The sequence below is a fragment of the Patiria miniata genome, unplaced genomic scaffold, assembly GCF_015706575.1.
Source record: "Patiria miniata isolate m_02_andy unplaced genomic scaffold, ASM1570657v1 HiC_scaffold_2, whole genome shotgun sequence".
Classification (NCBI taxonomy): domain Eukaryota; kingdom Metazoa; phylum Echinodermata; class Asteroidea; order Valvatida; family Asterinidae; genus Patiria; species Patiria miniata.
The window spans coordinates 14,268,233-14,281,837 of NW_024037058.1; the positions used below are offsets into that span (position 1 = coordinate 14,268,233).

Sequence of the window (13,605 nt, forward strand, 5' to 3'; positions counted from 1 at the left end):
TAATTGTTTTCTTCCGATCAAACCTTCTTCACTTTGAGAAAGGTTTTTCTAATTAAATCGGTAGATACTTGTACTTTGTACCAATGTTCCTACCTGCCTTTAAAGGGAATGTACAACATTTGCTTTTGCTGAAATTTTCAGAAATAAATGGATTTGGCGGATTAATATGTTATAGAAAGTATTGTTAAAGGGAATATACATCATTTGCTTTTGCTGTAATTTTCAGAAATGGATGGAATTGGGGGGTTGGAAATATAAAGCAAATATAGTTACACTGACTTTTTGGAGGTTTTGGGTTCGAAAATGCTATAAAAACCAAGAAAAACGATCATTTTCCTGTAGTCTGGTCCCCTGACTCCATATAAGAAGAAACAGAGCAGTTTACATACATTGGGGAATTGTAAGGTCAGGGAACCAGTCTAGCTGGCTCGTACCCGTTCATAGGTTTGTAATCGATTGCAAACAAGTGCAATGGTCAATTGGGGCCAGTATTTGAAAAAAAAGCCAGTTGTTTCCAACGCTGATCGGCCGATCAGCGTTGGAAATTGATACAAAAATACCACTTTTCTTGAAAATGACAGTATACCAGGTGCCATAATTTTACAGGATGCTTTAGACTGTCATTTACCAACGTCCTATTAAGGTATTTCGCAAAAACTTGGTAGTTTTATTTTTCGATGTTTGCAAATGTTGTATATTCCCTTTAAACTGACTTAATTCACGTTTTGGGCTTGTAGATGCTGGAAAAACCAAGAAAACCAATCATGTTCTTGTAGTCTGGTTCCCTGACCCCACTTAAGATGAAACGGAGCAATTAATACTCTTTGGGGAATTGTAAGGTCGAGAATAAGTCTAGCGCAGGCTTGCACCCCTTCACAGGTACAGTATGTAATCAATTGCAAAGAAAAGTCATAATAACTTAATATGAAAAAGTAGGAACAGTTTTTGAAAAAAAGCCAGTTTTCTCCAACGCTGGTCGGCCGACCAGCGTTGGAAAAATACAGTTTTTCGTAAAAATGTCAGCACACCAGGAGCCACGATTTTAAAGGATGCTTTAGACTGTCATTCCCTAACAGTTCAGTAAGGTATACGTGATAATTTGAACATTTAGTTCTTTGATGTTTGCAAATGTTGTACCGGTATCTTCCCTTTAATGTACATTGTACTTTGTACTGTACATAATTCTGTATATTATGTGTGCATTTTCCAGGTTATAAAATGTACAAAATCAGGCAGAATGCTGATAGATCTTAGTGTGTGTGTGTGTTGTGCAAGCACAGGCATCTTTTTGAGTTATTTTTTTCAGTGTGTGCATGTACATGTTGTACCATGGTAGTACAGACTACCAGCATTCTAACATAGTCAGCGGTGCAGTAATGTGATGGTTTCCAGCTATACATTTATGCTGGTCTTGTGGTTTCCATCAGGGTTGATAGATTTGAAATTGAAATCACTTATCCCATAATTTTGGACATGTACCGGTACTGTCTCTGCTATTTTCAAGGTTCACCTTGAAAAGTAGGGTTTTTTTAAGGTAGAGTACATGTAGATCATTTACAGCTATCCAAAAAGTAACCGATGAAATTATTGTTGAAAAGCATACTTGCTTTAAAGATAGCAATGGCAATAGCTGCATACATATGGGTCATTCCACAAAGTTGAGGAACAGGCCATAATTTTCCGAGTTCTGATTATAAAACAGTTTGTTCTTTATTATGGAATGGTTATTTCTCAAACAAATGTCATTTGACAACAGGGCTATAAGATAAGCTTTTAAATGATACCACCCTCGATGATATTCAAAAATAACTTTCATACCCAAATTCTGTAAATGTTATGGCGTCCGGCATAAAAAATGAGGAAAAAGTGTGACAAGGAAACCTACAGTTCAAATGACTCATTTTGAAAAGACAACAAGTGGACTGGAGTTGAGGTTTAACACAAATTATAGCGAGAAGATGTTCCCTTTCTATTGAAAAAATTTAATATCAGATGTTAAAATTTGTTGCCAAAATGCACAATTTAAGATTGGGTTGTGGATGTAACATATGGTGTCCCTTGTTCCATATTATGTTACATCCACAACTGGCTTGTGCAAAGTTTTCTTTTTGCAGCAATTTAGGTTGGATTAACGATTGAACTGGTACACAGTATGTAAGTTGTAAAATAATGTACAATCACTGATTGTAGTCTATGCAAATAAATGTTTTGGCCAAATATGAAGAAAATCTTATGCCTGTGGGCACATGATATGGTTTCCCTGTTACATGTACATCCACAACCAGTTGACATGGTCATGCCTAAAATAAGTATGAAAATAATGACCTGCAATCTGCAATTGCCCTTGAAACAGATATTTGGGGACAACATTTCTAAACACAAACAACATTTAGTTGCATTCATATCAAGGTGAAGAATACCGCATTGTGATGTTGTGGTGTCCGACACAATGTTACATCCACAACCATTAGAGCTATTTTTTGTGGTTGTTGGAAATATCAATTTTAGCAGTCTTTAAAAGTATGTAAGTATGGATATTATTAAATGAAGCTATTTGATGATAAAATTAAGTTTGGTGTGAATTTGAAGCATTTCTAAGTATTAATTATGAACAAAGCAAGGTTTGGATGTAACAGGACGTGGTTTCCGGCACTAACATCCACAACTTCTCCTTGGATAGTCATTACATGTATTGTGTACAAATTTACCAACTTTCCAAAATCATGTGACTTAAATTTGAATGAATTGTTAAACCACAATGTATGGGCTATCAAAAAAATGCATAAACAAAACTTGTACAAGCAATTTGAAAATTTGACCCCAATAACGTCACACTTTGTCTCTCTGGCTTTTGTTCAAAAATTGCTCCTACTTTTTAATATTTACTTGTTCCGCATTTTCTTTGCAATTGATTACACACCTGTGAAGGGGTACAAGCCTGCTAGACTGATTCTCTGACCTTACAATTCCCGAAGTCTATTAATTGCTCTGTTTCATCTTAAGTGGGGTCAGGGACCAGACTACAAGAACAAGGTAGGTTTTCTTGGTTTTTCCAGCATCTACAAGCCCAAAACTTGAAACAAGTCAGTTTAACAATATTTGCTTTAACATACTAATCCTCCAAATCCATTTGTTTCTGAAAATTGCAGCAAAAGCAAATGTTGTACATTCCCTTTAAAGCTATAGTCCATCATTTGCAGCCATCCGAAAAGTAACTGGCGTAATTATTGTTGAAAAACAAACATGGTTGAAAGATAGTAAGGGAAGTAAACTCCCTGTGAAATCATTCTTTCTGGGGAGCTGTCATTTTGAAGTAATCAACGAAAGAAGGCCTTTCCAACGGTGCGTCTTAAGACGCACCGTAGGAAAATTTAAATTAGTAGTTCGTTTTGTTATTCGGCGAAGCGCACGCAAGCATTGGCACGACGCACACGCGCGCGCGGTTGCTATAATTCGTCAGATCAGTGCGCGACGTCGCGCATAGCTGCAATTCAAAACAATTCAAAACAATTCAAAACATGATTCAGTAAATTTTGATTTGAAATTGAGATCCTAGAATGCTGTTTTTCTCGGAATATACAGCTGAAGCTGAGCTGAAACTTCATCAGGTTAGTTGATTCAGTATCCTTCATTAGATTTTGAACACTTTTGTTGCTTCAAACAAACAAAATGCACAAATTACAAATGATGGACTATATCTTTAAAGCAGTGCCATACAGGCCCAGCATCCCATACCTATCACATGTACATGTACATGTACCACAGATATTGCAATATCGAATGTGTGTGTGTAAATTAATTGAGTTGGCCCACTAACACGCTCATCTCACCGCTGGCTGGTTGAAATGTCAGAGTGTGTCCCGCCTCAGAATGACCATTCATGTGGAAATTGGGAGCGGGCCGGACGTAAACCACGGTCATTTATGTACACATACTTATGGATTTTGAAACAGTGAAAGTACCGTAGTTGGGACAAAGAAAGCAATTACGAGATTGGCAGGATCTGTAATTAACTGGCTACTGCAATGATGTTTGTATACATTTACTTGTATTCTTTCTGTACTGGTCAATATAGCTTTAAATACATTGTATCTGCTGCAATTTCCTGAAAATTATCTTGAAACAAAGTGTAAAGCCTTTAGGTATGTATGCATACCGTTATGTGTGTACGTCTTTACTGTTAAACTATATATTTAGCTCCAAAATACGACATTGTAGGTTTTAAAAAGATTACTAATTTTACTCTTTTTGGCTGTGAAAAAAAAATTCCATCTTATTTGGAACTACCGGTACATGTAACGTGTGTGTAATATTCAAAGTACATGTACAGTGTACATGTTGTATAGTACCCCTACCCAAAATTTAAAAAATACATTACAAAAACATTTACATTGAATAAAAATATCTTGAATAATTTGTAATCTGATTTACACATTGGACTGATCTATAAATTAGGTAAAAAAATAATATAGCCTACACAAATAATATTATCTCTTCATGAAATAATTGTTACAATTTAAATGTGTCTTCCACATACATGAACACTATTAAAACTACATGTCGTATAATGTTTATTTTTTGTTGTTTGTGGAATGTACTTTCTGTGATGTACATGTACAGGTAGGAAGAGGGCCGATCTACCGGTATGTGAGCATTGTACCTTTATTGATGTTCTGAAATTTTCTTTGACAAAATAACCTCAAGGTTTTATCTCCACCACTTTGCCTCATCTTCATAATCCTGCCTGGTTGCTAGGAACCCTCATCCATCCGTCGGATTAGCCTTGGTATGAAACGCTGCAGTTTATCATATCAAGTCACTGGACTTCATGCAGGCGTTATGGGAACAAGGACGTATGAATACAAACACGGGAGGCAGCACGTCAGAGCTGTAATGCCTCACATGGACATCCGTTTTAAAAAGGACTTTACATGAGTTTAAAAACCTGTAGTCCAAACTCAGTTTCATGTAAACTTAGTCACTACCGGTATTTGTTATCAGCAACAGCTGACAGGTACCTGTATTAAAATTGACAGATTTACAGATTTATGAGTATTAAGTGTCTGATGTCTGAAGAAAAAAAAAATGCAAATTATTACATTTTTTAAAGTTTACACATGTGTGCACGTACCTACATGTACTTGGTGTAAAAAAAAAGTAACTCTCGAACTATTTGAAGATATGTACGGTACATTGTATTGTTAAGAAAATCAATGTACCGGTACATTATTATTATTAAATTATTACAAAACATTTGTTGACTGCTGTGATATGGGATATATGCCGTTTATAATCCCCTCGGGGCACATACAATGTAGCATCCTCTGCCTCGCCTCGGGTGCTTTGTGCCCCTCATGTGTTAAAAACACCCTACAACATATGTACATGTACATCCAACATCTCAGTCAACAATTGTTAAATGTTGATATTCTGTAGTGTGCTACCAATTGATACAAATTATTTATACGTTTACACAGGGTGAGTCAAAAAAAGCAGAACCCAAATCTCAAAAAATATATTTCCTATTTAAAAAAATATGTACACGTAGCACCAAAAATAATAATGACTGGAAAGCCAATTTCATAAGCTACCGGTACTTTCAGATGAAAAATTATTGAAATTGCTCAATCCGTTCAAAGAATATCACCATTTAAACACAATGACCCTAAAACCTGTCTCGTCCAAAAAAACAATTTATTGTGTGTTTTGACTGTTTGAAACAACAAAGAAAATGACACAGAATACTTCTTTCAACAACTGTCATAACAATATCTGAATTTTGAACAACCCTTGTTAATAGGCAAACTACATGTACCTATGATTTATAAAATCAATTTTTTTTAAAGATGGGCCTTCAAAAGGACTTGTTAAATATTTTTAACCTATAGGCTGAGATTTAATTGCGGGTGATGTTTGAAGACAATTGCGACAACGATTCTCGAAATTGCATATTTTTGGACGAGACAGGTTTTAGGGTCATTGTGTTTAAATGGTGATTTTTTTTGAACGGATTGACATATTTCAGTAATTTTTTCATCAAAAAGTAGCTTATGAAATTGGCTTTCAAGTCAGTATTATTTTGCGTGCTATATATTTTTTAAATATGAAATATAATTTTTGGGGTTTGGGTTCTGCTTTTTGACTCAGCCTGTATGTAGAAGTCCACACTGGTGATTCTTTCCCCAAATGAAATATTCACTGCCAGAAGTCATGTCGCACTTGACATGGTTTTGATGAATCATGCCCAACGCTAAGTCGGACATATTGCTAACTCCGAGGCGTGGCACTGCTTTCGTGTGGCTTGTAAATGTTTGTCATGACTGAATGAAAGTATAAACAAGCATTGGTCACATGTATGTATTGGTACATGTATTAGAAAATTGCAAAATAATGTGCTGGGTACATGTTGACAATGAAGGCACAAAATGTTCAGTCATGCCTATCCATGCGATACAAAAAAAACCCGGGCATAAAATATGAATCTTTCTCTCTGCCTTAACAACAAAAACTCACATAATTTGCATGCATAACAAGAAGCCAAAATGACTACCTAAAATCCATAATTTTAGCAATTGATAAAAAATAATACATCAAGATTCAACTATTTGAAGAAAAATAAAGTAGGGGAAACAAAAAACCCACGTCGCCGCACCACTTTTGGGGCAAGCTCCATACCAGAAACCGGAGACTTTTTCTAGGGGCCTAAACTAAAAAATACATTTGGCCATTTTCCATCTCACTGGCATACCACTCAAATGAAAGGTCTTGTCCCCTTCAATTTGATACCACATTTGAAATTGTGATGCTTTGAAAAAAGATGTAATGAATTTTCACTTAACAGCCGTGTCCAGTTTTGCGTGGAATTAAGTAGTCTTGTTTTTTTTTTTTTTAACATAAGACAAACTTTTACATCATAGACATCTCAGTGTTATTGTATAATATTATTTGAGTAATTAAGTACCACATTACATAATACCTCCTGCTTGACATTGATTAATGCATAAGTATTTGCTTGTTGTACAGTGAAATACACACACACATACATTAGCTAATTACAGCTGGAACATTACTTGAAGTGCTTTTAATTGATTTTTTGGCTCTAGAAAGGCTTTCTAAAACTGCCATTCCAAAGTGCACTGTCAGTGTGTCCATTGCGACATCTAGCAGCAATTTAACTTTTTTCCCCCCAAAATTTACCAACATGCTATGCTACAAGTTAAAATTTTAAACCCTCCATGTTTAAAACCACTTGCAGACTTTGTTTTATTTCAGAAGCTTTGCTTTTTTTTAAAAGACACCCTGCAATGTTTGAATGACAGTTTACTCTCTGCCAAAGATGATACATGTACATGTACCTCAAGCTGTTTGGTTTTAATTAACTCTTTGAATATAGAATGAATAGCCTTAATTAGAATGGATTTAAACAATGCACACTTCAACCATTGAGCTGATACATGTACTGGTACATGTACATGTACGGTATGTTGGTTCGCAGTCTCCAGGCAGCATTTTCAACCTTCACCTATTTGCCGTACTCAAATTTTTAGATTTATTTTACTTGATTACGAAAGAGTCATCCACTATGTGAGCAACGTTTGAATACACACATACACATGTTTACGTTACATACTGGTACGTAGTGTGGACATTCCTTTGTTTTCGTGTAGTTTAGAAAATCCTGTGAAAAAAATCATTTTACTCACTGTGAAAACTCTTTCAACCCAAATGTTTTTGTATGATCCCCTTTAGTGTTTCTCTTCATTTTGCCACCGATAAACCTAACCCCAAAATGCCTCTAAATCTGTTTTCCAGAGAAGGGGAAACACTGTGGACGTGGGCAAGTCCACACAACTTCGCTGCTACCAGGTTTATGTGGACCTCTTTTGTTCGGAAGTCCACACAGTGAATTTAATGCTTGTACACCCATATTTGTTCAGTAGTTGTGGGGACTACACACGAGTTGTCCCATGGTACTATGGGGGCCGAAGACGCTGTGGGGACAGCAGAAAGTCCCCACAACTCGGTCTTAATTTGCCTAACAATAAAAAATTCCCCATAACGCGGTGACGGCTTGCCCACGCAGGCCTACACTGTACCGTACGTTACCTACCGGTACTTACTGTGGACATTCTGTTGTACCGTATTCGTGTAGTTTAGAAAAAAATGGAGAAAAACTTGTTTTACTCGCACTGTGAATACTCTTTCAACCCAATCTTTTTGTAACGATTTCCTTAAGTGTTCCTTTTCATTTTGCAACGAATAAACCTAACCAAAAAAATGCCTCTAAAAAGCCTGCTTCCCAGAGAGGGGGAAACCTTGTGTGGACCTGGCTTAGTCCTCAGAAGGTTCACACAACCTGCAACGTGTGGACCTGCTTTGTTTTCAGGTCCACACAAAGATGGCAAGCTTGGCACATTATGTAGCATGCACCCATGTGCTTTATAGTATATTGGTGATTGTACACGTGTACTGGTACACGTGAACACTGTCTCAAAGCATGCATGTTTGATTATGGACATTGGCAACCTCATTTGATTATATCCTGCATGTAGGTGTATGAAGACATTGGAGGTACCGCTAGCTCGTCAGTGATGTTACCTTGGCTAGTGATCAATGTACATCCGAGCTGCTATTGATTCAATCTTTCCCTTAATTAATGTACATTTGACAGAATTCTCTATTCTCATTTCCCCACGGTAGATCAAATACCCGGTAGATTGATTTTTATACTAGGGACATTAAACCATGTGGCATCATTGCAGTGCAGACTGCAAACAGCAAAACACAAAACGCAATTTTAAAAAAAGGCTAAAACTCGGTACAAATCTTGGATTTGACATAAGGGTGGAATCTGTGTTAATAAGGAGCATGCACCCATTTCCGCGCAAAAACACATTTGCTACACAAAGATAATAATTGAAAAGATCATAAAAAGTCCACTTTGAAAATTCACACAATTATGCCCAGAAAATTTGATGTTTTTGTGCAATTACCGCACGAAGCACTTTCAAAAGCACCCATTGTGGCACCCCCAAAAAAAATGAATTTCTACGAAATACATACACATATGCAATAGTTGGAGTTAAACAAAATTGCAATATGAACATTCACATAATTGTACCCTGAAAACTCACTGTTAGTGTGTAATTACTGCTGAAGGAATTTTGATATACAAAATTTTAGTCTAAAACAAAATTGAAATGTTTCTGTTTAACTTCTGCGTGGAACAGTCTAGTACCCAACACCATCTACTTATGATTTATAGGAAATATCTGCCTGGAGCCACGATGACACATGGCTGGACAGACAATTGTGACGTGGTACATGTTAGTCGAAGCCAGGCACAATTAATTAGGCATAGCTATGAATGGAGAAACAGAGTCTGCAAAATGACATGTGGATGATTTTCAGCAATTTTGAGGTTTTTTTTTAAATTTGTGATGCTTATATTTAAAATGTTCTGTAAAATTGAAACTGAAATTTCATCGACAAGGTTTTTTTTTTTTAAATGTTAATTTTTTAAATGACACAAATTTGTGAGACATTTCAGAGTCAGTCTGATTTCAAAATTTAATAGCTTTGCTTTGGAATATCCAATTTCAAAACACAAAAGTGGCGTTTGAAACAGCAAGGTCTATATTTTACTAATATTGCTATTTGTTTTTGACTTCTTGCCCCAAAGTGCTCTGGATGAATATTCACATTTAGTTTAAGTTAAATGGAACTTAAACTATATTCTTCCATTGAAATGTTTGGAAATTTTGTAAACAGATTAAAGTGAATCTACATGTAAACGTTAAACATTACAACATCCGTAGTTAAATCTCTGAATGGCAATTCCAGCGTTACGAAAGGAAGTGTAATGTCTGTGACAGACCCAATTAACCATGATATCTAATGAATGATTGAGCGAAATGATCCCAACTTTCTAATTGCAATCTCCTTGAAAATGCCAAGAAATGATCCAAAACGCCTATAGCCTGCATTTATCCTTGACCATTACTACATGTACTATGATGGATGTTATAAGATTTGAAAAAACACATTTTCAGGTTTATTCACTGAGCTCTAAAAAGCTCATTCAGGGACAAACATGTACCGGTAACACAACGCTGGAATTCCCAAAATGTAAAAAAAAAAAATGAGTTGTGCTTGAAATACGCACATGTTTGCTTCATGCTCAGAACAAGTGATAAAGTTCACTGCATAGTACGTGCATAATTTGTGCAGCACTACAAGTACATGTACATGTACCTTACATTCTCTGCATGCAACCTGATAATCATTTAATTGATATACATGTACACACATTGATTCTAAAGTGTACATTGAAATAAATATATCGATAAAAAGAATTGATTTGAGGCTCTTAAATACGATAATTTCAGGGAAAATGTCTTTCGTAATTATGCAAATTGGTCCCTACCGGAACACATCAATACTGCATCATACAGAGTTTGAGGCAGTATACATGTTTACTGTACATGTACATCGTGTACATGTACATGTGCATGTATTACAGTATCACATGCAGTGAGTAATAATGATACCTTGAGAAGCAGAGGAGTGACGCTTGTCTGATTCACTGCACACTGCTAATGGTGTTTTAATTGATGGCTTGAAGTTATCTGCATAAATAATGCCCAACCTTGTGTGTGTGTGTGTGTCTCATGAGTGTGATATGGTACAGTATGGTTTATTGTACACGGATATAGAACATGTATCAGTATCTTACATTCATGGCACATGTACACATGTACACCGTACCGGTACATGTGCTTGGGTACAGGTACATGTACATGCATCTTTGGCTCAAAATGTGTACACTGCATGCATAACATGTGTACTGGTAGGTCCATTTACCCACATGCACATGTACATGTACATGTACATACATTGTATGTTGCGTATAAATATTTCGAAATGCAAAGTTGACATAATTTGTGGCTTGTTTTTTGTGTAGAAAAGTACCCATATGCAGCACATAAGGTACACTTACAATGAGGCATTCTGGCAGAATGAAATGGATTTTTCTCCTTAGTGGAGAAAAATGTCTGCTACACATATTTTATAGTAACAAAATTGTACAATAAAATTATATTAAGGAAGTTACACAAAATGCATCTTTCATTTTCATGGAGACCAAACTTAATATTTTAAAGGCTTTTTCTCAGTATTTTACTTTTTGAAATTTTGATTAATGTGAAATTTAAACAGCCATACGGTAACTTGTCATTGGGAATATCCGACTGAAGTGCAACAAACAGTATTTTATCCCCTTTCCTATTAAAATACCTGCAAACCCTCATATCGAGCTCTGCCCAGTTCTGCCTCATTTTGCTGGAACACCTCACATATTACAATCATCACTCATATTCTTAAAAAACAACAACAGAAAGTTAAAGAAATAAAATCAGACAGTTACATACAAAAACGATTGCTTTTAATACTGAAGCCGGAAATGGAGGCTTTACAACCTGTAGTACAGGTAGTGGATGACATCACGAGATACGGGTAGCGCCATTCATAAATTCCCAGAAGGTTCCGGGAGATGTGCCGACGCATCCATTTCATCACCTTCCGCTAAACAGACCGTCAGCAACAACCTGCCAAACAATCAGAGAGAGGAGAAATAAAGAAGGAAAGAAAAAAAAAGGATACACGATATTCAGCCTGGCCATATGGGAAATTAGGATGGGGGAAAGCGTTGTTGATTTGAGAGATTCTTTTTGTGGTGAGAAAGCGAGACGATGTTCTTGGTCAATTTCTCAGATTGTCAGGGCTTGTCCGTATGTTCATGAGCAGACACAAGTTGTATTGAGTGGGATGTCGTGTTGGATTTATTTTTAAAAAGAGCCTGTTGTTAAGACGTGTGTACATGTACATGTACATAAATGTATGCATGTACATGTACTGGTATATATGCACATGCACATGTACATGTACATTAAAAGTATTGGTTTAAAGGGCTCATGTATAAAATGTACATAAGTACATGTGCATCCAGCATGTAAGTACAGGTACTGGTAATTTAGTTTTTTAATTTAAGGGTGTTTCAAATCCTTTTGGGTTTTCTGCTGAGGCAATTTTCTATATTTTTGAGCCTGTCATTTTAATGTGATGTCATTTTAGGCATTTACATTTACTTTTACATAATTTACTTTATTTTTCGGGATAAACTAACTGTAAAAACCAACACATACAAATTACAATGCAATACAATTAAAGGGCAATAACAGAAAACAAAAAGAACCTGACAGCTCCCAAAGGATCGCCCAAAACAGACAAAGTCTCTGTCAAGCGGCTCTCCTGTTGAAACGGTTCACCCCAAAAAATGAATTGAAATAAATTAAATTAATTAAATAAAATTGATTTTAAAAATATATAAAAAAATATGTAAAAATGACAATAATTTTCAAAGAAACCTCAAAAAGAAACTGACTACGCACTTTAAATTAGATTAAATTAATTAGATTAAATTAAACTTAAAAAAAATACATAGATGACAAAAAAATAATGATAAAAGATCAATACAAATTGTAAACTCGTTAGGATAAACAAAAACAAAATGCACTGGGCTCTGGGTTAGGTGAAATGTCACCACAACAAACCAAGGGAATGTTGAAAGTAGCCAAAAAGTAGCCATTAGGCCCAAGCTCATCATATTCCATCAATATTTAGTCATGCCAGGACTCCTGGAGCTGGACCAAGTCCCCCAAAATCCAACAAAATGGGGGGATGGATTTTGATGGAGTTTGGGTGGTTGGGGTTAAACATGTACATGTTCAACCTTATTTCTCGCTAATGTAGAACTACATGAAACTGAAATCTTGTTGGTTTGTCTTTGCAGTTGGACAATGCAGATGAGCAGGCAGCCCAGATTAGGAGAGAGCTGGACGGCAGACTGAAACAGGCTGAAGATCTTGCAAGGGTAGGTCAACAGCTTGAGAGGAAGACTAACCTTCAGCCATGAGCAAGTTCAAGCGAGGTCCATAAGTCACCTAGTGGTTGATTCGTAACTTAACTTACGCCTTTGCACTAATGGCAATGTGCGATCGCCTATAGTCAAATGATGGTCAAAACGTCATCATGAAATGTATTGGTCCTGACGTGCAACAGTGCCCTGTGGTCCATGCAGTTCCAAATGTGCTTCTTGATGAGACTCAAAACCAAAAAAAAATTTAAGTGAAGAAACAAATTTAAGTAATCAAGTTCTCGCAGTGCAGACTGGTTCCCGCCCATCTGGCAATAAGTAATAGGACGGGAAACCAGTCTACTGGCAAGTCAGATCAGTTTGTGTGCAAAAACAGCCCATATAAAAGCCTCTTCCCCCCCCCCCCCCCCCCCCCCCCAAGGATACAGATGCCCAAATAAAAAAAGGTTTGCACAAGGTGAAATTTGTACTGAGAAAAAACAAATTAATGAAGAGCATGGACACTACAGTACATCTTTAAGACAAATACCATATTAACTTCGGCAACAATTTTGTCTACCTCCCACGATAGACCTTATGCGTAGCCGCCATCTTGGAAGGCAATGCTTTTGTACCCCACGGATATACACAAGCAGCCTTTTTTTGCATTCAACATTGCTAAATTAAAATCA

At 36.3% G+C, this 13,605-nt stretch overlaps 1 protein-coding gene across 7 annotated transcripts in view; it reads left to right on the top strand.

Annotated features, from left to right (window-relative positions):
* Window positions 1-13,605, top strand: part of LOC119726610 (calcium-dependent secretion activator 1-like) — a 63,248-nt gene that overhangs the window by 7,013 nt on the left and 42,630 nt on the right. For all 7 annotated transcript variants that reach the window (XR_005270844.1, XR_005270846.1, XR_005270845.1 and 4 more), the window contains one exon: window positions 12,851-12,931. Coding sequence is in view for 3 of the 7 variants with exons in the window: in XM_038198354.1 (XP_038054282.1) it covers window positions 12,851-12,931 (81 nt within the window). In the remaining 4 variants the exon portion in view is untranslated. The remainder of the gene's footprint in view (window positions 1-12,850; window positions 12,932-13,605) is intronic.